Raw genomic sequence first — 24,761 nt, 5'->3', positions numbered from 1 at the left:
TTTTTCCACCAATGGACACTCCACCCTTCCAACCATCCAGTGCTCTACGCATTATATACTCTCCATATATATTAAATAGGTCTGGAGATAATATACACCCTTGCCTTACTCCACGTTGTACTCGAAAAATTGTCGAATTTAGCGAATTGATTCGAACTACTGCATTGTTATCATTATACAAGTTATGTATTATCTTTACAAGATGCATGGGGACTCCCATGTCCAGTAGAACTTTCCACAGATAGTCCCAGTTCACAAAGTCAAAAGCTTTTTTATAGTCTATAAAACAAAGAACGGCTGGAGTTTGAAACTCCCGACATTTTTCAATGAGTTGACGTATATTCAGTATTTGTTCCCTCGTCCCTTTGCCTTTTACAAACCCTGCTTGTTCGTTCGGTATTTGCCATCCAAGGTAACTGCTCAAACGATCTTTAATTATATACAGCAATACTTTACTAGAGTGCGATATTAAGGCTAAGGTCCTGTAATTCTCGCATTTTTTTGTAGATCCTTTCTTGTGTAAGGGAATGAATATTGAATTGACCCAATCTTTCGGCCATACTCCGTTTACCCAGATCTTGTTGCACATATTACATAGCGCCTTTATCGCAGTTTCACCAAGCTCTTTCAGAAGTTCAGCTTGTATACCATCGCTGCCAGGAGACTTTTTACATTTCAGTTTCTTTATGGCATTTACAACTTCAGATGTCAAGATGTCAGGCTCCCTGACATCATCAATTAGGGAAACAATTGAGGTCGACGAACTACCACTGTACAATTCCGAACAGTATTCTTTCCATCGGTTGAGTATCACATCAATATCTGTAAGCGTGTTTCCAAATTGATCATCTATTGTCCAAGTTTTGGGTGAAAATTTTTGAGTGACGATTTTTACTTTGTGAAAAATATCCCTTGCCTGATTCTTTAATGCGTGTTTTTCTATCTCCTCACATATGTCATTTATATATTTAGCTTTATCCCGCCTACAACTCCTTTGAATATCTTTATGTAATATTGCATACCTTTCAAGATATTCTGTCGATGTTATGCCAGTTTGTTTAAGTCTTTTACGTTCTTTTATCTTAACCCAAGTTGAATCAGAGATAAAAGACTTACGATGTTCATTTTGCGGTGTTTGATGTTTTCTGGCATACCAAATTATGAGATCTTTAAAAATTTTCCAAGACTCTTCTACATCTACATTAGGATTTATTTGGAATTCTGCATCTTTTTCTCTGATTACATTGCCAAAATTAATTACATCATCATTGGTGAGTTTAATTGCTTTATTTTGATGTCTTTTAATCATTTTCAATTTCAGTCGAAATTTAGCAACAAGTAAGTTATGGTCCGATCCGCAATCTGCACCTGGATATGTTTTGACGTTATGTATCGATGATTTCCATCTAGAATTTATTAATACATAATCGATTTGGTTGCGGTGACGATCCCCAGGAGATATCCAAGTGTACAATCGCCTAGGATGATGTTGAAACCAAGTATTCATAATGGACATTTTATTTTCAATGCAGAAACTTATAAGTTTCTCTCCTCTCTCATTTTGAATACCCAATCCATATTTACCTACTATGTTATCAATGTTGCTATTATTACCGACTTTGGCATTAAAATCACCAAGAATGATGGTCATTTCTTTGTTTGAGATATTTGACAATGTATCGAGTAGTGAAGCATAGAACGCATTTATTTTAATATCTTCGGCATCTGCAGTAGGAGCATATATTTGAAGGATGTTTAGTTTATACGGATGCGTGTTGAGTTTTAAGTGTATAAGTCTGTCACTTATGGGGTTGTAGCCAATTAGTGCACTGGTTAATTTAGATGCTAAGATCACCGCGACACCGCTATGTGACGAATCTTGGTTACCAGAAAAATATATCGTATTTCCATTTGAAGTTTTAAAAAAACTTTCCGTTTTATCTAACTAGAAATAACATAAAAAATAAACCCTTTTCTATGTGAAATCAAAGTCACATTAAGTATTAATGGTTGGTTAAAAAGTTTAAAATTTTTTAAGTCATATTATGTATGTATGTATATCAGCCAGCAGTATAGCTCGGTGGTTGCGTTTATGTTTAGCACCGAGAGGTTACCGGGTTCGATCTCGTGCTAATCTTTAATACTGCTGGTCAAACTCGGATATTTGTGACGCTGTTTCTTTCAGAGTTTGCCAATTTATCTGATTTCATTGTTGAAACTGTTCCTTCATCAAATTGGCAAAAATCATCCTACCCGCTGTCACAAATATCTGAATGTGATTTATCTACAATATGTAAAAAAATATGTACATGTCTAAATCCAAAGTTGTTTCTATGGGATAATTCATTAATTAATTAATTGTTAATATCGTGTTCTTCAGCCTCTTAAAATACACCGACTTATGTATGTAATAAAAATGCTGCAATATTTGTAATTAATTATCTAGGAAGGGGAATTGGGCCTGCTACTGTTACCTGTTAGGCCTTGCTGGTATATATCTATGTAAAATAAAATAAAATGTTAGGGAAATGCTGCTTTAAATATACGAGCCGTTTTATTTAACATTGGCGGAAGTCCAATTTTCACTTCCAAAAACACTATTTCTTCACAAATTCATAACAATTAATTTGATATGTCCAGAATCTCTAAAAAGCAGAATAAAAATATTACAAGCCACCAGTATTTTTAAATATTGTTAAATGCAAAACATTACATTTAATGTTTTGCGAAATATTTCTCCAAATGAAGAAAAGTGAACTTATGCCTCTTTCAAACATAACATAAAGTTACAAAGAATTATAAAATATGTATCATAAATAATGCCGGTAAACGTTTTATAAGTTTGCGGGATAAGTTTTTCCGAATTACAAATTAGGGAATTATACTTTTTAATAATTTACAATGTAGCGCAATTTTTACTTTATTTACAATTTATCGTGAAAATTTAACATTTCAATCTATGTACATATATACAGAAAAATTGTTTTTTGCGAAACTCTCTTATCCGTTAAGCCAGGGCCAGTTTATATTTATTTTTTCATATATTTCGACAACTTTATCCGTATAGAAAGAATCCTATGTTAATTGGCGTATATAAAGAAAAACCGATAAGCGGAATTGGAAGAAATGTGGACCATTCTGTGGGGAATTTTGCCAAGAACGGTAGAGGAATAGATATAACATCTATGTAATACGATATCTATAAAATTATTCCGGAAAAAAATATCAGTGTCATAATATATATACTAAAATAATTACTACCACATACATATACATATATCTAATGAACGGATGACCGTAAAAAAGTCGAAAATGTTCGTTTACCATGCATACATATGAAAAACGGTTAGTATATATATCAGTGGCGTGCGGTAAAACTCTCTCCCCCCCCGTCGTACATCCTCACTTAATTTGCGCGAGCAGGATACAACAGGAACAAGAGGAACAGGCTTTTCCTCCCGTATTCTGCGCGCGCACATTAAACAAGGCTGTATGACAAAAAGAGAGTTAATTTCACCGCATGCCACTGATATATATATATTATATATACATAGTACCGTTTACCATGCACCCTTTTTTTTGATCTTTCGACTAAAGATCTTTCTATTTTCGATCTTTGTCTTCCGATATTTGTTTTTTCGACCTTATCACTTTCGGTTCCGTGAGGTAGGCCCCTAATGAACACAATGCAGTACGTAAAGGAAGCTAAACATTTTTACAATCGTAATCAATTTATCGTCCTTCACAATTGAGTTCAATCTGAAACTTTAATATGTATTTAAATGTACACATCTATACCTATTCCAATCATTTGCGAGGCATTTAATCAAGTCCGTCCGTAGACCGGCAATAAAAACGCAAGATTCTCTATAGGATGTTGTATAAAAAGATAAGTGGGTGGGGAGAAAAAAAAAAGTAACCGACCCGGGTATTGAAAAAGTCGCATTTCCATTTAATCGCGATTTGGGCGTGGCGCCGTTTCAAGTCAACTGAATCAAAAAAATAAAAGGGACGTATGGGGAGCGTGTTAACCCCTGGACCGCGGGCCCCATAGCTAGCTGATCTCTCTCTCCACTCGACGGCAATAAAAGAGGCAAGCGCACAAAAAGCGGGATTAGCATTTCGAGTTTCGAGGGTTTCGAACAACAATTTAGAAGTAGTCGTGGCCTTCGAACGACGGTAATATCAAACAGCGTTTTGCTGAACCGGCTCATTACGCCTTTTCACCCGGACAAAAGCTCTCCTAGATCTCTTTGTTCGCGCGCTAATAAAACGGCGACTCGCAAGGGGCCCCGATGCTGTGTTTAATTAATACCGAGCCAAATGGAAAAAACATGAATAAACTCGATGATAATACAAAAGAATGTCGTAATGGAGTATGTATGTACATGTAATATAAGATATAATTATATAGAAATCGTTAATTAAATTACGTTACATTTTATTTATTAGTAGATAGTATCTGATTTTATACGGCTAGATTGAAAATCGATCGTTCATCTGGCAAATGATGTTTTTTTTTACTGAATTCGACCATTTAACAAAAGCTCTCTCGCCTTCAAACGTAAACAAGATTATTTTTTCGTTAAAGTAAGATTAAAAGTTATTGATTGAGATATAAATACAGTCCTGGGGTAATGTGGAAAAAGGTCAAAGGTATGTAGCTTAACAAGGATAGACAAAATAAATTCTCATTGCTTAAATTGGATTATTATTCAGATTTGTAACTGTTTTGTCATTCGGTCATGTTTACATTTATTTATTTTATCATTCATTTGATTATCTATATATTATTTATATGGACGATGAGGAATTCACCATTTTCCCTATCGACTGGAATAAAATGTTATTATTATAGTAAATCCTTACTTTTCATTTCGCGATTGTGTTTTGACATACATAATCGAAATAATCAAATATACCATTTATTACATATTGAATAATATCAGAATAATAAAAAACAAATACGTCCTGAGTAGGGTTTCTAATTTCCCGGACTTTTTCAATTCCCAAGACACGGGACGAAGCTCCGGATCGTTCCCGGGTTTCCCGGGTTCTCAAGATACATACATACATACGTAATCGTAAAAATAAATGTATTTGAAATAGCTTCTTCTAAGAATCTTAGAACGTTCATAAAAATAGATTTTTAAAATACCAAGAAGCCTATTTTTATTTACGCTATTTTGTAGTTTTGTCTTTGATAGTTACATCTATAATTTTTCATTCATTGTTAAACACACAATTGTCACAGAATCTAAAAGAGTTTTTTCCATTGTGGAATCGTCAATAAAAGAAGGATCCACTTGCTTCATAATATTATACCTATAGTTTCATCGTAGGGTAAACATAAATTAACCTTTATTAAACTTGATTGAAATATTTTTACCGGGTTTCCAGATACGAATTCCCAGGAAACGGAACGTCAAAAATTCCGCGATTTTCCGCGAATTTCTGTTCCGGGTTGATCCGGGCAGAAATCCTAGTCCTGTGATTTACCAGTATTAAATGAAAATTAATAATGCCACTAAAAATACTTTCGATTATATAAAATGATGTCTTAAAAAAGCGGCCATCAAAGAAGAATAAGAAAAAACACATGGATATGAAATGGTCTTTAAATTTTTCAAACTTTCCTCATCAGAATAGGGTTTAAATTTTAAATGAAAATATTCATTATAATATTAAATTAGACGCTTCAATAAATAAACAAATAAAAAAACCCAGGATCAAACTTTTAGACAAAGCTATTTTCACCAATCTGTAAATTTTAGTAAGACATACATACATCAGCATAGCCAGCAGCATAGCTCGGACGTTAAGCTTCTGCTTACCGTCAAGAAGGTGCCGGGTTCTATCCCTGAATGAAAATGAATTTTTCAGAGTATGCTGTTGGTCAGACCTGGATTTGTGACTCCAGGTTGATCGTTTCCTATCAGAGTTTGCCAATTTTCTCTGATTTCATTGTTGAAACGGTTCCCGGAAAAAAAAATTGGCTAAAAATCCTTCCTACCTACTATGTCACCACTATTTGAAATTTGATGGATGTACAATAAAAATTTATGTACAATTCATAGATGTCTCGTTAATTTGCGAGTTTTTTCAGTGTCTCGCAATTCAACGACTTATAATTAAAAAAAAATGCTGCATTTGTATTTGTAATTGGCCAGGAAGGCGCATTGGGATTTTCCTGTAAGGCCTTCCTGGTATAGATGTAAAATAAAAAATAAAAAAAATAATAAAATATGCATATATAGAAGTTAGGAAAAGTTTTTACCTGGTTTCCGAAGACTCCGATGCTGCAGGCGGAGGAAACTTGATTAGGTCCAAACCACACAGCAGCAAGCCTCGCCGGAAGATTTAGCACGAAAACTTGCGAGATTCCCACGACCGACTGGCCCAAAAAACCCAACCAGAACATGTCACGAGGAACGGAGAACACCTTCAGCCAGGAACCGGCCATCGTACCGAAGGAGCCGAGTATAGCTGAAACTCGTAAGCCCTAAGGGAAAAAATAAACACATATCATACTCGGATATTCCATTAAAATAATGTTGGACGGCCAGATAATAAAGGTCGGTAATTATAAGCGAGTGTGTGCCTAAGCCGAAATAATTGTTGGTTTAGAGAGAATATTGATATACTAAAATAATAAGGACCCCCGGGTAATTAGGATGGGAGTGGATAAATAACAAGGCAAATATCAAGTAATCCGAATTTCAGAGCAATATATCACGGATAGATTTATAGCCGTGCGTAACAATGGGATCACAAGTCACTGAATAGAGGGATACATTAAGGCATTAGGGAACGTTGTTCAGAGCAAGTATAATGTTTGATTGCGGCTATCGGAGCCAAAGAGCTCGTTAGTAACGTATACCCAATCATCCCGTGCTCTCTGGCGAAAATATCTAGAATTTTCCGTCTGCGTATGCGTGTAATATACATATTGGAAAAACATCGAACGTCAAATGTTTCCCGCATATACACAGATGAATCGGCGGAAAACGGGGAGGAAAAGGTTCGTTCGCAGATAGCAAAAATACCCAGCTATTCGATTTGCGGAACATGATCGCGGTCTTTAAATCTCGTAAGAGGCCTTTGATGTTTGACCCACGCACAAGTTTGTCGAACAGATTCAATTTGAGACCAGTACATACATAAATATAAATATTATACATAAGTGATGTACAGAATCGGAAGTAATTCAAGTACACTTTTACGTCGATGTTAATTTGAAACGGGTGCATTAAATATTTTATAAGTAAACGGCCAATCAGTAATATAAAAAAAAAGAAGAATGTTTCTCTGTTGTGAAAATCTACATACTTCAATTTTGAATCAAAAATTTTCATGGCACTCATTTCATCGCAATAAGATCGTAAACAATAAAATTTTCTGAAAAAAATACATTTTTACTTTATTTACTGTATGTACGTAGATAATTTTATATATATACATATGTATGTATGTAGATATTTTTACTTTATCTATGTAAATAGATTTAGTTTTGTGATTTTAACTGATTCGAACTCAGAATCGGTCACTGATCACGTTTTTATGATCCAGAAAAAAACATGTTTTTTAAAAACTAACCTCTTTTATATTTTGTTTATAAAATTAAGACAATATATAAAAAAAACCTAATTAAGAAATCACCAATTCTCTCCGTAAACTTTGATCATGAGTATTGCATAATGCCCAATCTGCCATAGCGAGAGGGGTGCAAAAGGGGAAAAAACGATCAGAACAGTGTGGACGATAGACGTCACCGTGAAGGAAGATGCAGTATTTTCAAACGTGTCTATTACGATTATTTTTCACCATGGTAATGGCGGACGTCATTTCCACTTATATTGATGACCAAACCGAGCAAAATGGCAAAGTTTGAAAACGATCGGATAAGAACCCAAACCTTGTCACGACCAAATCGTTTGCAAGCTAAGAAGAGGTTAGTAAAAATACACAGACACATATATGTATATGTATTTTGGGGATTTTTTGAACACCATTAGTCTTATCAAACTGAAACTTAGTATCGGTTACTGAAATCTTAATCGATACGATGTAAATTTTTAAGTAGACTGGAAATGGTACCTCCCCTTATAGGTGTCCTCTTTTTTTTAAGTTTTTGTATTCAATTATCTCCCAAACCACTCAACGGATCAGACTGAAATTATAATGTAATTTTTTTTTTTGAAATATACATATTTCAGTATTTTATTTTGATCTTTGACTTTGCGCTTAATTTGTTTCCAAAATGGTCTCATGGCCGGCATGTGTGAACGTGTATGTACATACATACATATCTTATATTTCATTATCAAATTTTGATTTTTATGCTTCTTATATTCCTCATATACAAATGTAGATAAGGTAATAGGTTGGTCACATCGAATTTTTTCTAACATTCACCGAGCCGATGCAAGGCCAGGCAATGTAACGATTATATTATGATTGTGAGTATATCATCATATTCCCAGATGTATTAAGTTTATGGTAACTAGATACAAATCAATCAAAGTCTCGAGGTTAAATGTTCTAACGATTACATTACATCATCTATTGATATATTGCTAAATAAAATGCACAATTGAACGCAACTCATATGAGATTTTTTAAAACAATTTAATGATTCATTTTTTGTAACTTATTATGTACATTTACAATATTGTTGCTGCTGTCAAAAAGATTACTTATGGAAACAATCATAAGAGATTACGCAAACCTAGCAATCAGTCATGGCTTGTTGGATAAGAAAAATTAAACCGTTTTTTTTTCCAAACACTGAGCTTACAAGATTACAATAATTTGAATATTTATTTTTTATAGTTTGCAAATATGTTAATAATATGCATAAAATATCGTATATCAAATTTATGAAAACATTTCAAAAAGTAAGTAATTTATTTAAAATTCAAAACATACATACAGTTCGATAAATTAATGGAATCATTGGATTAAAATTGTTCAAGATGCACGATTTATTTATTTAAAGTTTGGACCATTGTGGCATTACGGGTAATTTATATGTAGAATGGACATCAAGTGACACATTTGACAATTTCTAGTGACCCACTTTAGTTAATTGGTTAGGGCTAGAGCTTTGTTTTTGCATAAAAAATATATTTTATTAAGAATGTGTCAGGTCAAAAGTGATTTGTTATCTAAATGGATCTACGCAACAACTTGAAGATGTAATGAAAAAGGTTATCAAGATCTTCCCAAAAAATAACAGCAGCACAATCTTCATTAACACACCGTCGATTCAAAGCTTTTTTGGAAGAAATTGAATGTTGCAACTCGTTTAATATGGAGATTTTATGTTTCATGCCAAAATACGATGACTTAGTCGAAGATTTGTTAATAGATTTATAGAGTGCTTTTATGACATACAAATATTTACTAACGAAATCGATATAAAATGATCTCGAACTCAATGATAAACAATAGTTTTAAAGACTTTTGTTCTCAATTAACGAAATTAATTTTTAATTCTTATTATGAACCATTATAAAGACATCAACGATCGACTCCAAGGAAATAACTACACAATTCTATAGGTCTAAAAAATTATTTACTAAAAAAGACTGTTTTTAAATGAAAATTCCCACTGACTAATCACATTTTGGTTTATTTTGACCCGCAGCCAAAAAAGGTTGCCTAGATATTTAATTGGTTGTATAGATATTTAAACTTTTCTATAATGGCTAGGTTCTAGCAATAAATCGGCTGAAATGCGAAAAAAAAAATGATTTACCAACTGATAGACGTATCGATTGATTGTCATCGGATCATCCATTGATATAAATTGATATTAGCCAGCAGCATAGTTCCGTCGTTAAGCTTCTGCTTAAAACCGAGAGGCGCCGGGCACGACCCCATGAGCTGATCTCGATTGAAAAGAATTTTTCTGAGTATATCTGTAGTGCTGCTGGTCAGACCTGGATATTTGTGACTCCAGGTCGATCGCTTCCTATCAGAGTTTGCCAATTTCTCTGATTTCATTGTTGAAACGATTCCCGATTAAAATTGCCTAAAAACCCTCCTACCTACTATGTCACCACTATTTGAGTATGATTAATGTACAATTCATAGATGTCTCGTTAAGAGGGTTTGTATGGACACCAGCGCCTTGTCCATACAAACGTGTTAGACTTTTCCCTTCCTCAATTATGACACTAGAGAAATAATTTTTTAATATGCTATGGATATCCACCATAGGCATGTTTCAATTTTTTTTTGATTATTTATTTTTTATAGGAGCTAGGACCCACCAAACATATATAAAATCACCTCGTTTTTAAACGCACGAAAAGAGCCAATTTAACGGTTTATTTTAAAAAAAATACGAAAATTGAAACACAGAAAATATCTTTATCATACTGATGATGAATTTTTTTTTTTAAATTGGTCCAGTTTCGGAAGAGAAAACTGGGGAATACAAAACTTTGATTTTGTCAATTTAAAATAGGTATTATCTGGTCGAGGCGCAACTGTCGCATTCACTCAATATATATATTGATATACATATATTGTCGCATTCACTCAATATATATATATATATATATATATATATATATATATATATATATATATATATATATATATATATATATATATATATATACATATATCACTCAATATATATATCGAAATTAAGGTTTTGGGTATCCAGTCCTCTTAATTTGCGAGTTTTTTAGTGTCTCGTATTTCAACGACATGTGTAATTAAAATGCTGCATTGTTTGTAATTGGCCAGGAAGGTGCATTGGCGTTTACCTGTAAGGCCTTCCTGGTATAAAATGTAATGAAAATAAATAATTTGTGAATTGATATTACACATTTCTTAGAACGAACATTGTAAGTTCCCCGATCCTATTGATTAAAACGAGCGTTGAACACAGGTACATACTCGGGTCGTCCATAAATCCTCTAAATTCGGATAAAGGTCTATAAAATCAGCGAGATCTTGAATCGGCGGGATTTTTCACGTACACGTCGAGTTTTTCCGATGGAATAATGTATGCGTTTGGCAACGGCGACACTGACGTACGACCGCCGGTTCATGTTCGACTCTCGCTATTCGAGACTGGTTATGTACGATGGGGTATAAATTACCTCTCGTTATACTGATAAATCCTCCCTTCGAAGAGTTCGGGCACATGAAAATAAAATAAAAAGTGTGCTTATAAATAAAAGAAAAAATAGCGGATACTTTTTATCACGTCGTTGAAAAGTACTTGTAGACTTGTTTTTATCACGATTTTCATTGCTTTCGTTTGATGCGAGGTCGTTCGAGTTACAGTACCAATACCTCTGATGGGAGCTTGAATTTCCTATTAAAATTCTGTTCGCGCAGGAATATCACTCCTCCGACAGTGGCTTATGCTCCAGTTCATTTTGAGAAAACCCAGCTTTCTCGATGGCAGATCCTAAAACCCGACCCAGCTTCGTGAACTAGAGAAGAATTCAACTTCCGGTTGATTGATGTTCGCTGTTGTTTGCTGGGTAAAAGTTTTCCGTACGACGGCAATACGGTGCAAATAGTTAACCGGAAAAACATTCGAAATTTCCACCAACTAACTTTATATTGGAAGAATATTTAATTTTCGACCATCGAATAAAATAAATTGCTTCTACATATGTATTCTGTATTATTTATACACATGCAAAAAGTATCACATCAAAGTATCCAAGGCACATAATACATATTAAATATTGAAAACAGCATCTTCATCATATCATTCGTGCATCACGGCATCGAAAGGTCGAAAGATCGAAAAAGCAAATATTGGAAAAAAAAGATCGAAAATCGAAAGATCTTAAGTCGAAAGAACAAAAAATGTATGCATGGTAAACGGTCACCGCATACGTGCATATGTCATATTTTTTTTTAGTTTATTTTACATACATATATGTATATTAGCCAGCAGTATGGCTCGGTAGTTGCGTTTATGTTTAGCCCCGAGAGGTTACCGGTTTCGATCCCATGCTAATCTTCAATACTGCTGGTCGGACTTGGATATTTGTGACCCAAAGTCGGTCGTTTCTCATCAGAGTTGCCAATTTATCTGATTTCATTGTTGAAACGGTTCCTCTATCAAATTGGCAAAACTCATCCAACCCGTCATTAATTAATCCATATATGTCTCTATGGATTATTTAATTGTTTCGTGTTCTTCAGTCTCTATGAATACAGCGATTTATGTAATAAAAATGCTGCAATGTTTATAATTAATTGTCTGGAAAGGCGCATTGGGGTCTATATGTTAGAAGTCCTAACAGGTACACCCAAATGGTTTATATTAATGTAAAATAAAATATGTATATACCAAGAAAGGCTAACAGGCAAACCCCAATGTGCCTTCCCGGCTAATTAGAAAAATCGATATACAATTTTAACAAAGCATCATAGAGACATCTATGGATACATTCTAACAAATTTTTTGATAAACTTTTTGATATTTTTTCAGAGCTTTTTTTATGTAAATCGTCAAAATTCAAGATGCCGAAAACTCGAAAATTGCAAGAAATTGGTAAAGGTTGCCAATTTGTTGGAAACGTTTCAATGGAAATCAGATAAATTGGCAAACTCTGATAGGAAACGATCGTGGGACTTGCTGGTTTATGAATATTAACGATTGCTGGTTTATAAATATTAAATTATTAAATAAATATAAAAAAAATGTTTATATTATAATGAATTCAATTTTTTCAAAATTCAAGCAGAAATGTATATTTATTTATATAAAAAACGAAGATTAAGTAAAATAAATATGTTAGGCAGTTGCAGTGGCATATTGGGGTGACCTGTAAAGACACTGTGGTATACTTGTATATTACAATAAATAAATAAATATAAAGTTCTTATTCAATATTTAATAATTAAAAAGGAAATATGATTTGTATTGAAAATTTCCTTTTTACTTGATTTGATAAAAAATAAAGTTATATTATAAAAATTCAGCGCCAAGTTTCGGTTCGAATTTGATAGATGGCATTGTGTCATATATTTTTTCAAAAAAAAAAAAAGATCAATGTCGATTGAAAATCGGTGAAAAGTCATACAAAGACAACTTGTTTTGCAAGAAACTTAAGTGAAAATTGAAAAGTTTCCGCATCAACTTTTCGTTTAATGATTGCCCAGGGCCAAAAAAAGATTTATGAGATAAGTCCACTGCGGAACGCGCTACGAGAAAAGAGTCGAGAAGAAAAACATCTTCATATAATATATATTTATATTTTTTCGGCAACTTTTTTCTTTTGGAAATTAACATTTCTGTAGTGGGTCGGCGCCCTTCAAAAGTTCTTGCATTTCATATTTTCGTTAGGCCCATTATTTGCAAATTAGCGTGATGTCTTACGCACTTGGCAAACGCCGACTTAAAGATCTATTACACACACACATAATACATTCGCTCGATGTATGTATGTACATATTAAATAATCTTTTCGTATTATGATTTTCGTCGAAATTTTGTCATGATTTATTTATCGCATTAATGTGTTTTATTGGATTCGGCCATGGTAAAGTAACTCCATTAGCGAATAATGAAATTTATTTATATCTTATATGTACAATATATGTATTATATGTGCTTACGATTTTGAAACACACCAACTGCTCGCGATTTATCAAGTTAAAGTTACAGTAAATGGCTCCTTTTATCCCCAGTATGTTCACGCACTACAAAGAATTTTCACGGATTGATAGTCAAACATCGAAGAGACGTACCGTATGAAAAAAATTGAGAGATATGTATAATATCTAAGCGAATCGTTTCACAGAAAAATACCCACGGTCAAAATTGAATTCAATGAAGCGTTAATTTTAACAAGAAGCCAACACAGCATCAAATATCACATATGAAAAACCATTTATAGGACGATACTTACATTTAATATCGTAAACAATTTACTATCGATAGTACTTTTGATTTTTTTTTCATGAAATAATTGTACATGCATACAAAAAGAGTAAAAATGATAAGTCGCACCGATTTTCATCAAATTAAGTACTAAATACTAAAATATGTTTATCATATGTACATAAAACACATATGATCCGTTATATTTGTAAGTGGCTTATAAGCCCACATTTCTTCATTTCGAGAAATGTTTCACAAAACTTTAAATATAATGTTTATATTTAAAAATACTGGTGGCTTGTATACGTTAATTTTGAACATATCGAATTAAAATAAGTGATAACAATACGTGAATTAAGTCAAACAGAAATAGTGTTTTTGGAACTGAAAATCGAATCACCGCCACTTTCAAATATAACGGCTCATATGTACAATATCTACGTAAGAATAAACCAAAAAAGAAGAACTACAAAAACTCATAAGTTTTAAAAAATCATTGTATTTTTAGAGGTTTAGGTTACTAATCAATTTGGTAAACTATTCCAAATTTTAGTCACTTTATTTGAAAAGAAGGAACCCGTAATTATTTTGTAAGAATTTATTTTAATTGTCTGAGAGTACGACCTTTCGGCTGAGTGTTTTTACTACACTTCAAGTGGTTATTTATTTTATTTAATAAAAAAAAATACATTTTTCCATGATGCCATTACGGGTTTGCCCTTAAGCACGCACCACCTATGATATTAAACTATTGTTTTTCCAAAAAAACCTAATCTACATAACCTATTTACTCTTTTCTATATGTATGTATATAGAAACTAGTTGAACCCGGCATGCGTTGCAATCATTGATGTATAATACACTAGATCCGCCCTCACGTGTTATACTGGTCTCCCTTTTGGTGCATGCAAAATACATGGCGCATGCACAGTTTCTCTTAGTAGGTAGGTAGGTACCGCTGCGTCGTAGGGAAAAAAGCCCAACTTCCCCGCTAGTTAAACCCTCCGCACCCCTCAGTTAGTGAAGACAAGATCTCCGATCAAAATCACACGTCAGGGCCCATCTATGTGTATTATACATCAATGGTTGCAATGCCACAATAACGCATGCAATTCTCGTTCCCATTCCCGTTCTCGTTCCCGTTCCCGTTATCCTTCCCGTTCCCGTTCCCATTCCCATTTGTCGGAAAAACGCAGGCAGCGAACACGTTGGTCGCGACGCGAAAACATTTGAAATTATAGCGTTGCAATGACATTCATTCCCGTTTTTCCCGTTTCCGTTCCTGTTTTTTCCCGCTTTTTTTTTCACAGTAATCTTTCCGGACATGCATATAACAGATCCTAAAAGTTCCATCGTAATCGGTTCAGTGATTTAGGAGCCTATTCGAGACACACACAGACATTCATTTTTATATACATATGTATATATAGATTAATACAGATTCATATTTTCTAAATTTTGAATTAAACAATATTAAGATAATAGACTTTGAGAAATAAACGGATACATAAGTTTTCTTTTGCGGCGTTTCAACAAATAAATAACTGTCAAATATGAAAAACGCACACGTGAAGAACGAGTAAAGAAAGCAAAGGAAACCGAAGGGGATGCGAGCATTTTTTGTAAGAGAAAGCTGAAACATTTTTTTGAATTGGACCAGACAGAAGATGGCGTAGTGTAACAATTTCTGAGCTACAAGGCGCGAAGAAAATAAAAAAAAGAAGCAAGTGAAAAGTGTAGGAAACGGCGGGCATTATTCAAGCGGCGCGAAAATCCGACGCCCGGCGCCAACTAGCGCCATTGTCTACGTGACAGAATTAAGCGGAAAACTCGCTCTCGAAGAGGCTGGGGAAAACCCGCCTCCCGGTTGCCCCAAATTGAATGAGAACCCCCTTTCTCTCTCGTGCCTTCTGTCGCGGTTCGATTATTGGCCTTATGGCGGAGCGGCTAAGCCACCGAACCATTTAACTTTCCGAGTGCCTCCGCGTGTTTACCTGTCTCCTTATTGTATACCTACACAGTACCAATATATACCAATAGGTACACTACAATAGGCCCTTTTCCCTGACCTTTTATTTACGAGGCATAAACTGCGACAAACCGATTTATATTTTATGCTTTTTCGATACGGAACGGTTGACGAGGAAGTGAGTCATCTCCATAATAATACTCGGAAAATGAAAAATTATATTTTCATTATAGATGATAAATTTCGAGCTACACAGTAAAATTGATGATACATGATGAAAAAGAATCGATTGGACAATTTTAATCGCAATCAACTATATCACTCGATGAAAGTTTGAGATTTTCCATACAAATAACACTGTTCGACACGAAAAATGGTTCAGAGACGAGATATCACTTTTATTATAGATCTATGCCCAGTAAACACGAATCTGGTAATAAAAAATGTTGATTGGCTCGAGATTCGGAGGTACATGTGTTTTTTAAATCCCTATATTTTTATATCTATGTATGTTTTTTAAATCCCTATAATTTTATATCCCTATATTTTAAAAATTTCTATATCTCGGTGTTGTTCGGTCGATGTCTCAAAATCTGTCAATTTCCTGTTCAAAATGAATATTGGAATCTATAGTCAGGTATTTTATATTTCATTTGCAGTACTTTTCAGCTTTCAAATCTCTCTAAGTAGTCGTCCAGTTCAAACCAGTCAAAAGTACGTATTTTCAATTGGGATTTTTTCCCACTGTTAATACTATTTTATATTGAGTATTTTCTATTGAAACATGCTTATTGGGATAGTGTTCTGGTCACACTATTTTTTGTTTTCGTTTAAAAGGGTTAATTGGAAGTGTGCTGAATTTTAAATTGGTAAAATTGCGACCTAAAAGCTCGTACTAGTATTTACAAGAATCTGAATAGAATTAATAGGGATAATATACTAAATTGTCTTTATATGAGAATTAAATAAAATTCCAATTAGAAAAATCATATTTCGACTATTCTTGTGGATTAATAACAAAAATTCTATTGATAACTGGCTTACCTTGATAAAATAAACGAATTGACCAGCTCAGAGAAAAATGATATGTATCTAATAATTTCGAAAGAAACTTTGTATGTAACTATGTACATATGTATGTATGTATGTAACTATTGTTGGTTCGTAGAAAAACGAATGAATATTCAAATAAATTTAATACAATGATTACTATTAGATTGGCCAAGTGTAAATGTTATAAATACCGAGTGAAGCCGGGTGAAACCACTAGTTTATTAAAATTATGCTTCATCTATTTATTTATAAATCTATATACATACATATATAAAAATCAATGTTTGTCTGTCTGTCACGTATGTATTCCTATACCATTCAACCAATTGCGATGAAACTTACATGAATTATTGTATGTATGCCAGCGATGGTTTCTGCAAAAAAAACCGCTTAAAAAACGTGAACGGGGACGGGAATGAGTGTCATTACAACCTAAAAATTTAAAATGTGATCACATCGCCACCTACATACGTTGTTGGGGTAAAATAAACAAACAATTGAATAATTTTAAATGTGTTCGCCGTCCGTGTTTTTCCGACAAATTATCATTACTGTAATTTAATTAGATTATTAAGTATTAATTTGAAACCGACACATTTACTTATCGAAACACATCAAGAAACGGGAACGGGAGCGGGAATTGCATTGCATGCCGGGTTCAGCTAGTAAATTAATAAAAGTAGCTAGTAAGTAAAAAAAAGAAATTCAAACTGAATAAATAATATTTTAACCAAAATGTCACTTGTTTTTTATTTGTAAATAAAATATGAAAAACCGAACAAAAATACGACAGGCAGTAGTGTGTATGTTTCATTATATTGATGTGAAAATATTACTTACATATATTAATATCATTCATATTATCTTTATGTGTTGTTAAGATTGATCGATCACGCTTGATTTTCGTAATAAAACGAGATCAGATGATTAACTGAAAACAACTAAAAACTTTTAATGAGCTTTTTAAGTGACATTAGATTATTTTGGAGCCGTAACAAATTGAAACTCTGAATTATTTTTTCTATCGAAAATTCTTTCGAAGCAAAGTCGATATCGTTTAAGTTCACACTTCATTTGGTGTTCAATCTCGGGCATACACTATTAACATTCCTGAGTTCGATCTGTTTTATTAGCTTCGATAAATTCTATCGGAAACTGCAGACTTTCGGCGATTTATTTCGTATGAAATAGTACGTACGAGCGAGTGTGTTTGTGTTGTTTTCGCATTAGAATACTTTTATTTTGTTATCGTCGGGGGAGTTTATAGCGGTAATTAGCACACTCCGCATAATGGCGGTGCGTTTTCCGTTTTCACTGTAATTATTAGATATTTTTACGAGTGAAAAGCCGAATCAGGCTCGGGACGGCTGACGTGATATATAATGAATACGCGTAAAACGAGTACTCCCCAAAAAGGAACATTAAAGTCATTAAATTTTTAATGTCCTTTTTGGCGTATAATGCTACCCGCGCACAGCTCCTATATCACTCGGTCATTTATAAACATTTTCACAAAACATTCTTACGTTATTTACTGTCTAGAAATTAGAATATGAACAACCCATCTTATAAAAAAATATATATACAAAGAAAAATTCCATAACGTTATACATATATGTATGTATATATTATATGCCTGTAAAAAAATGATAAGCTTCGAGGCCGTGCTCTATTTGGTGAAAGTTTCCGGCATTTATCTTCATCAATTGGAAAAATAGCAAAGCATTTATCGGAAATTCGTTAGATGAACTATCAAACGACAAAGACAATAATATATTACCGATACATGAATCATAAAAAAAATCAGCCATTCAATAAATCACTGGAAAAAGAATTTAATAAACAGCAGATAAAGTGATCTTAGAAAAAATCAAACTGTACCTTATATGTCTGAGAAAAACAAATATTATGGATCACTTATCGGCAGTATTTGATTAAATGCTATTTTCAATAAATCATCGGTTTATAACTCAAATGTATAGAATATCTTGATACATAAAAGTTGACAAAAATTATTAGACTCTTGATATTATTCCTAGCTATATTCAAAATAGAGAATATTCAAAAATCTACGTACATACATATGTATATCGACTATCTTCTGTTGGATTTTGTACAGATTATCTGATCGAGATGGTTTCATACAACAAACGGCACCGGCATAAATAAATTCAAAAAATTCAGAAGACAACGAGAAAATTAGTTTTTTTGTATCTGAAATGCACTTATGACGATTCATATCTATTTCCGTTTTCTTTTTATCTTATCTGGTGACATACTTTTTTAATCAATCTCAAAATTATTACTTTTAAGACTGCAATACGATGTGTTATGCTGTCGAAACATTCAGATCGGAGTGTTTGAAATCATTAACACGATCCACAAAAATGATAAGCAAACAATAAAAGTAAAAGGATTGAGAAAGCAAATTTCATTAATGGAAGTATTAAATAGCCAAAAGAGGATCCCAGATAGAGCTGATTCATTCCCGTAACTTAGTCCAGATTAGTTGAGGAAGTAAGACGAATGTTTTTGTAAGCATTCAGAGAGACTTCGACCCAGTGGAGACTAATTACAACACTCCCAGAATGGTAAATTAGATTTTCCCAGCTCGGATCGGGATCATTTTAGAGAATGAAAACAATTTAATTAGTCAGCATGGGTTCATAATGAAAAAAGAAAAACACACTTCCCAGTACATTGGCATTATTTCGCCACGGAAAATTTGAGTCGAATTGAAATATTTAAGCAGTTGTGACGTATGCTTTTGACTTAGTCATAACCGGAAACCATATTAACAAAGTTGACGAGCGACTCCACATTACATATGTATATTAACTACCACGTTGAATAATTTGTTTATATCACATGACGAATGTCAGGGTCAGTATTTTGCTCCTAGGTCAACTGACCTATCATATAATTACATATGTAATCAATACCACAGGTATTTATGTCACCGAAATGCATACTCAATATTTATTGAGTTTAGTTGCAAAATATTGTGAAATTAATTCTCATGCGAATTTGGTAAGTGGTATACGACAGACGTGTTTGAATTAATCGGATCGTTATCATAAACTATTGATTGTTATATTACTGAATGATAAGCATACGATAGCTATTTTTATTACAGATCAACGCATTTTTTCGCACGACTGCAATCGAATTGAGATATCGCATTATCGTAATTGAATCTCGAATACATATGTACGTGTGATCCTTGCTTTAACCTCAATATCGTATGTCTAGTATATTGGAATGAGGGCAAGTTCCATATTTTTTAGTCTCAAAAACCACCTAAACATTTTTTTTTCTTAAAAATGACTTTTTTAATATATTTACGTACATAAAATATAATAAATGTATTCACAATGTAGATATACATATTTTCATTTTATCAATAATATAATATCAGTTGTTAATAGATTATAAAATCATAAAGCTCTCAATTTAAGTAAGTCAATCAATGTAGTCTTTCTCCTGCGTAATTTATATTTTCTTTTCATAATTTATTTTAAAGGTACAATTTTGTAATTCACCCATATCCAATTTTACATTTAATACAGTATTATTAAATTAAAATTATCCCTGGGCTTTTTTTAGTACATACAAATACTATCGGAAAAAGTTCAAGATTGTAAAGTTATAGGAAAATCGCAGCTTTAGTTTCATTATTTTGGAATTTTATAAGCTTTTATGTTGTTATAGAATTATTATGAGGATGAATTCTACTAGAAAAAACTAGAAATATATAAAAAAAAACTAATCATCAGAAGTTTATTAAATTAAAAATAATATATTTTACACTCATTTTCCAATTTGTGGACATTGAAAGCGTCTTTCAGTATCCATTCTTTCGGAATCCTTTCTAATATGCGAAAGAATCCATTATTTAAAGTACACATAGAAGTATATATATCTGTATATATATGCATATACTAGATTTACCAGTCTGAGAAAAAATTTAATTCAAACTTTGACGACAAAAACCATTTACAGAATCTAGAGAATTTAGTTGGAAGTTCGAACGAATACCGAATGCTTCGAAATTCGAATAAAAATTCTGGCATTTACGTGAACCATTGAACAAATTGAAGAAATTGAAAAAAAAGTCCATAGCTCTGCACATACAGCTGCATATTGTAAGTACATTATTCATACATATATTCACACAGCGAATGTAAATACAACACATAGTAAATGAATTGAGCTAATACAATATTAATATATTTGAACGATACGATAAGAGTTGGCTTACTAAATTACGTCAAACGATAATGTACGAACAATGGATACTACTGTTTAATGTAAAAAATCCTAGACATATTATTACATATATATACATATACATACAACAGTACTCAAACGTCATAGCAGTTACGACAGGATAGGTGCTTAGATATTCAGAGGAGCGTAGCTCAATTGGTGGAGTTTATAGTCTCATATCCGCAATCTCAAAACTCATCCATAATGTTTTGACCTACATAATCCCCGCAACAATATCCGAAACCCCTTCCCAATTCGGCTGAAAGTGCGTATGAAAATTGTGAACAACTCTAACTTTCGTAAACATTTTATACCGAGTAGCCGCTATGTGATATCCGCAATTAATCCAAAAGCACTCGCATAAATTACAACACGTCGATATATATGTATAATATATAGAATTTAATATACTTACGAATTTGTCCAGCATCCAGCTGGCGGGGAATATAAGCGGGATGTAGGTGATCATGAAGATCATCGAAGTCCAGTCGACCCATATGCTGCTCGTGTTGTAATAGTCCATGATGACGTCGGCGATGATGGCGTATTGGATCCACTGCATAGCATTTGAAGCCGAGTACAAGACGAAAATGAACAACACCAACCATCTCCTTTTGTACAATTTGTATTCCGGGGCTTTTCCCATCGCCTTTATGGCGTCTGGAGTGCTCGGTTTCGTGTCCGGGGTTGTAGCGTCGAAGTCATTCTTCATGGCGTACGTAGAATTAGAAGCCATCTTTGCTTGATATTCTATCTCCCTCTCACAGTGAAATATTTAAATATGTTTTTTTTTTCAAATTCGGTCACTATCGCTCTTATCGATCAGTCAACCGTGGGCTTGTGAAAAAATGAGATCATTAACACTGAAGACGCCAAAAAAAAACGTACGTTGAAGGTGTTTTTTGGAAAATTCAAAATTATTGTCAATAATTCGCCAATTCAATGTTCATACAATATAATAATACTGTTTTATTTATTAAGATTTCGGAATTGTCAATTTTTCAAAAAATAATCTATATAAAACTATTTCTCTCTCATAATCTGATTCTCATCTCACAGGAAGCTCTTCCTCAAATCACATGACGTAAAGACACAAGTAGTAAGTATAGTTTATATTATTGTCGTTCGTTTCGTTCGTTTTCTTTTACTTTTATGTCATATAAATATTTTTTTTGTATATTATAATTTCATTCATTTATGAGTATATTGTCAGTTTCAGGTACTATTTTGTAGAGTTTATTTCGTACGCACAATACCGCATCTGAAAGCAAATAAATTTACATGATATTAATTATTTCATAAACGAAAACTCACGTAGACTTAACTCACTAAAATATAGCAGCAATTGTAAAAGAAATACATTAAAATGCAAACACGGCATCTATTAATTTGATTTCGGTCAATGTCAAAGTTACTTCAAAAAATTTCGTTATTTCATATTTATGTAGATATTACAAAACAAAATATAAATATATACATATAACAGATTCACTCAAGAATTTAGATATTATAATTTCATCCCATTTTTATAAGATTTTGAAAGTTAAACAGTTGACATGGGTTCGATAGCTACGAATTATTTTTTTGTATCCTGTCTGCTTTGTTTTGTTTAGATGATGTATGGCGAAAAATAAATTTAGGTTTTACATCCTGAAAGATTTATCGAACATGCGGGGACAATATGAAACATAGATATTCTGAAAAGATATGATACTATCCAAATTCACGTAAAACCAGATTTATTACATTGAAACACATACATACATAAATCAAAACACATCGCAGAAGATAATAATCAAAGACATCATATTTCCACGAAAGTATACAATGCAATGACTAAGGCCAAAAAGAACACCTTTTAGCATTATTTAAAAGGATAATCGGCAACGTTGAATCGAAAACAAATATTTACATATAAAACACACTGATATGTATTCAAGGACTGCTTTGATAGTAATGTATAAATAAGTGCGCAGTCAAAAAGAATGTCCCACACCACACAGTAATACAACTCTTTAAATAAAAAGTTATCGAATACAACCATATGCTGCCATAGTTGTGCAATCTGGAATATTCTGTGAATTTTTACACGTGTTGCCGAAAAAGAAAACAGTCAAAGTACTATGCTAAAACATACATATATGTAACATACATATGAAACATCTATCTCGTTTGGCCAGTTTTCGTTATTTTTTATTATTTTGGGATAACTAATGAAATTCGCACCGGTCGAACCGATACCTAATAGATCGAGATTCGGTTGGAGTAGCCGGCGAGCTGGTCGACTCGTTCAGAGCTTCGTGACAGCCTAAGGGAAAGACAGCCTCTGGTGGATCTCCTGTCACAGTTTGCAAAAATTTTTGCGAGTTTTTAGGTACAGAAGAGACCGCAACGACTGCTCACTCGGCGCCGTCCGCCAGACAACTGAACGCGGCGAGACATTACTGTGACGAACAGCCTGATGCCGATGACGATTTATAAATGTATACATATGTATGTAAAGGTGGGCAAATTTTGGCGCTTGTTGTATGTACATCAAGATAGTGTTAAGGGGTTACCGACTGGTGTGCACTTGATACGCGATGACAGATAATGGTGCGTCAAATTGTGCAACAAATTGACATTAAAAATCCGATTCATTTTTATCTGTCGCTTTCCGTTTGTTTACAAAATATGTATATTTTGTATACATTATTTGAGCGTCTCTCGTGCTCAAATGCATATTTATTAGCGAATCAGAGACCATTTTAAACAGCTTATTGCGAGTGTTGTTTAAGTTTAGTCTTGAAACCCAACCTAACCTTCATGTGATGATAAAACGGATATTTAAGCTGCATACATATGTATTTATATATTAATATAGCACGATAAATTAAAATCAATAAAATTGAAGTTGGTATTAAAATATGTAAGCTATAATTTGTTGTTTTTCTTAGCTATGAACAATTTTTATTGTATTAAATTTGAAGTTCTTTTTATGTTAACGAAAAATTATTCAAACTATTATATGCTATTATGTTTGTAATTTCGTTAAAAAAAATTAAATAGTATTTTTCCAAAGATCGTTGTATGTTCAAAAAAACCATCGTTAGTATAGTTACTTTTATCATAATTAATTTTATAATTAAATATTCTTACGTAGTAGTTCAAATTGTTCTTTAGGGTAGAATTGGTTAATTTTATCAACTTGATAATGCTGACATACATACATATGTACTTGTAATATGTATATAATTTGCGTTCTGTCATATCTATATACAGGAAGGCAAAAACGAGTGTTGTTTCGATCAGATTTATATATTTTATCTCTCTAATTAAAATGTATGTACAAAATAATAAATTTCGAATGCAATAATAATACAAGATACAATGCGATAATAACAAGAGATGAGGCTTGAATATATATATTATACAATATTTAGACATAGGCAATATGTACATATGTACACGTGAGTGTTAGGATTGTTCAGGTTTTCCGATTGCATCATATATATGTACATACATATGTATATATTCCCAAGGTTAATTGGAGGAATATTTATAGCATTGATTTATTACTATAAATTAATTATTTTTAGAACTTCACGTAATTCCATCTAA

General features: G+C 32.8%; 2 protein-coding genes across 2 annotated transcripts in view; one reads left to right on the top strand and one right to left on the bottom strand.

Moving 5' to 3' along the window:
- Window positions 1-24,761, top strand: part of LOC143920231 (uncharacterized) — a 433,558-nt gene that overhangs the window by 108,250 nt on the left and 300,547 nt on the right. The window lies entirely within an intron of this gene.
- The window catches only part of HisT (Histamine transporter), a 79,479-nt gene that overhangs the window by 24,973 nt on the left and 29,745 nt on the right, over window positions 1-24,761 (bottom strand). The window contains exons 5-6 of the mRNA XM_077442978.1: window positions 21,577-22,422; window positions 6,278-6,502 (exon numbers count right to left, since the gene is read on the bottom strand). Coding sequence (XP_077299104.1) covers window positions 6,278-6,502; window positions 21,577-21,897 — 546 coding nt within the window. The 5' untranslated portion in view covers window positions 21,898-22,422. The remainder of the gene's footprint in view (window positions 1-6,277; window positions 6,503-21,576; window positions 22,423-24,761) is intronic.

The sequence above is a fragment of the Arctopsyche grandis genome, chromosome 12, assembly GCF_051622035.1.
Source record: "Arctopsyche grandis isolate Sample6627 chromosome 12, ASM5162203v2, whole genome shotgun sequence".
Lineage (NCBI taxonomy): Eukaryota > Metazoa > Arthropoda > Insecta > Trichoptera > Hydropsychidae > Arctopsyche > Arctopsyche grandis.
The sequence above is the reverse complement of the archived record's forward strand: the minus strand, read 5'-3'. Positions and strand labels throughout refer to the sequence as shown.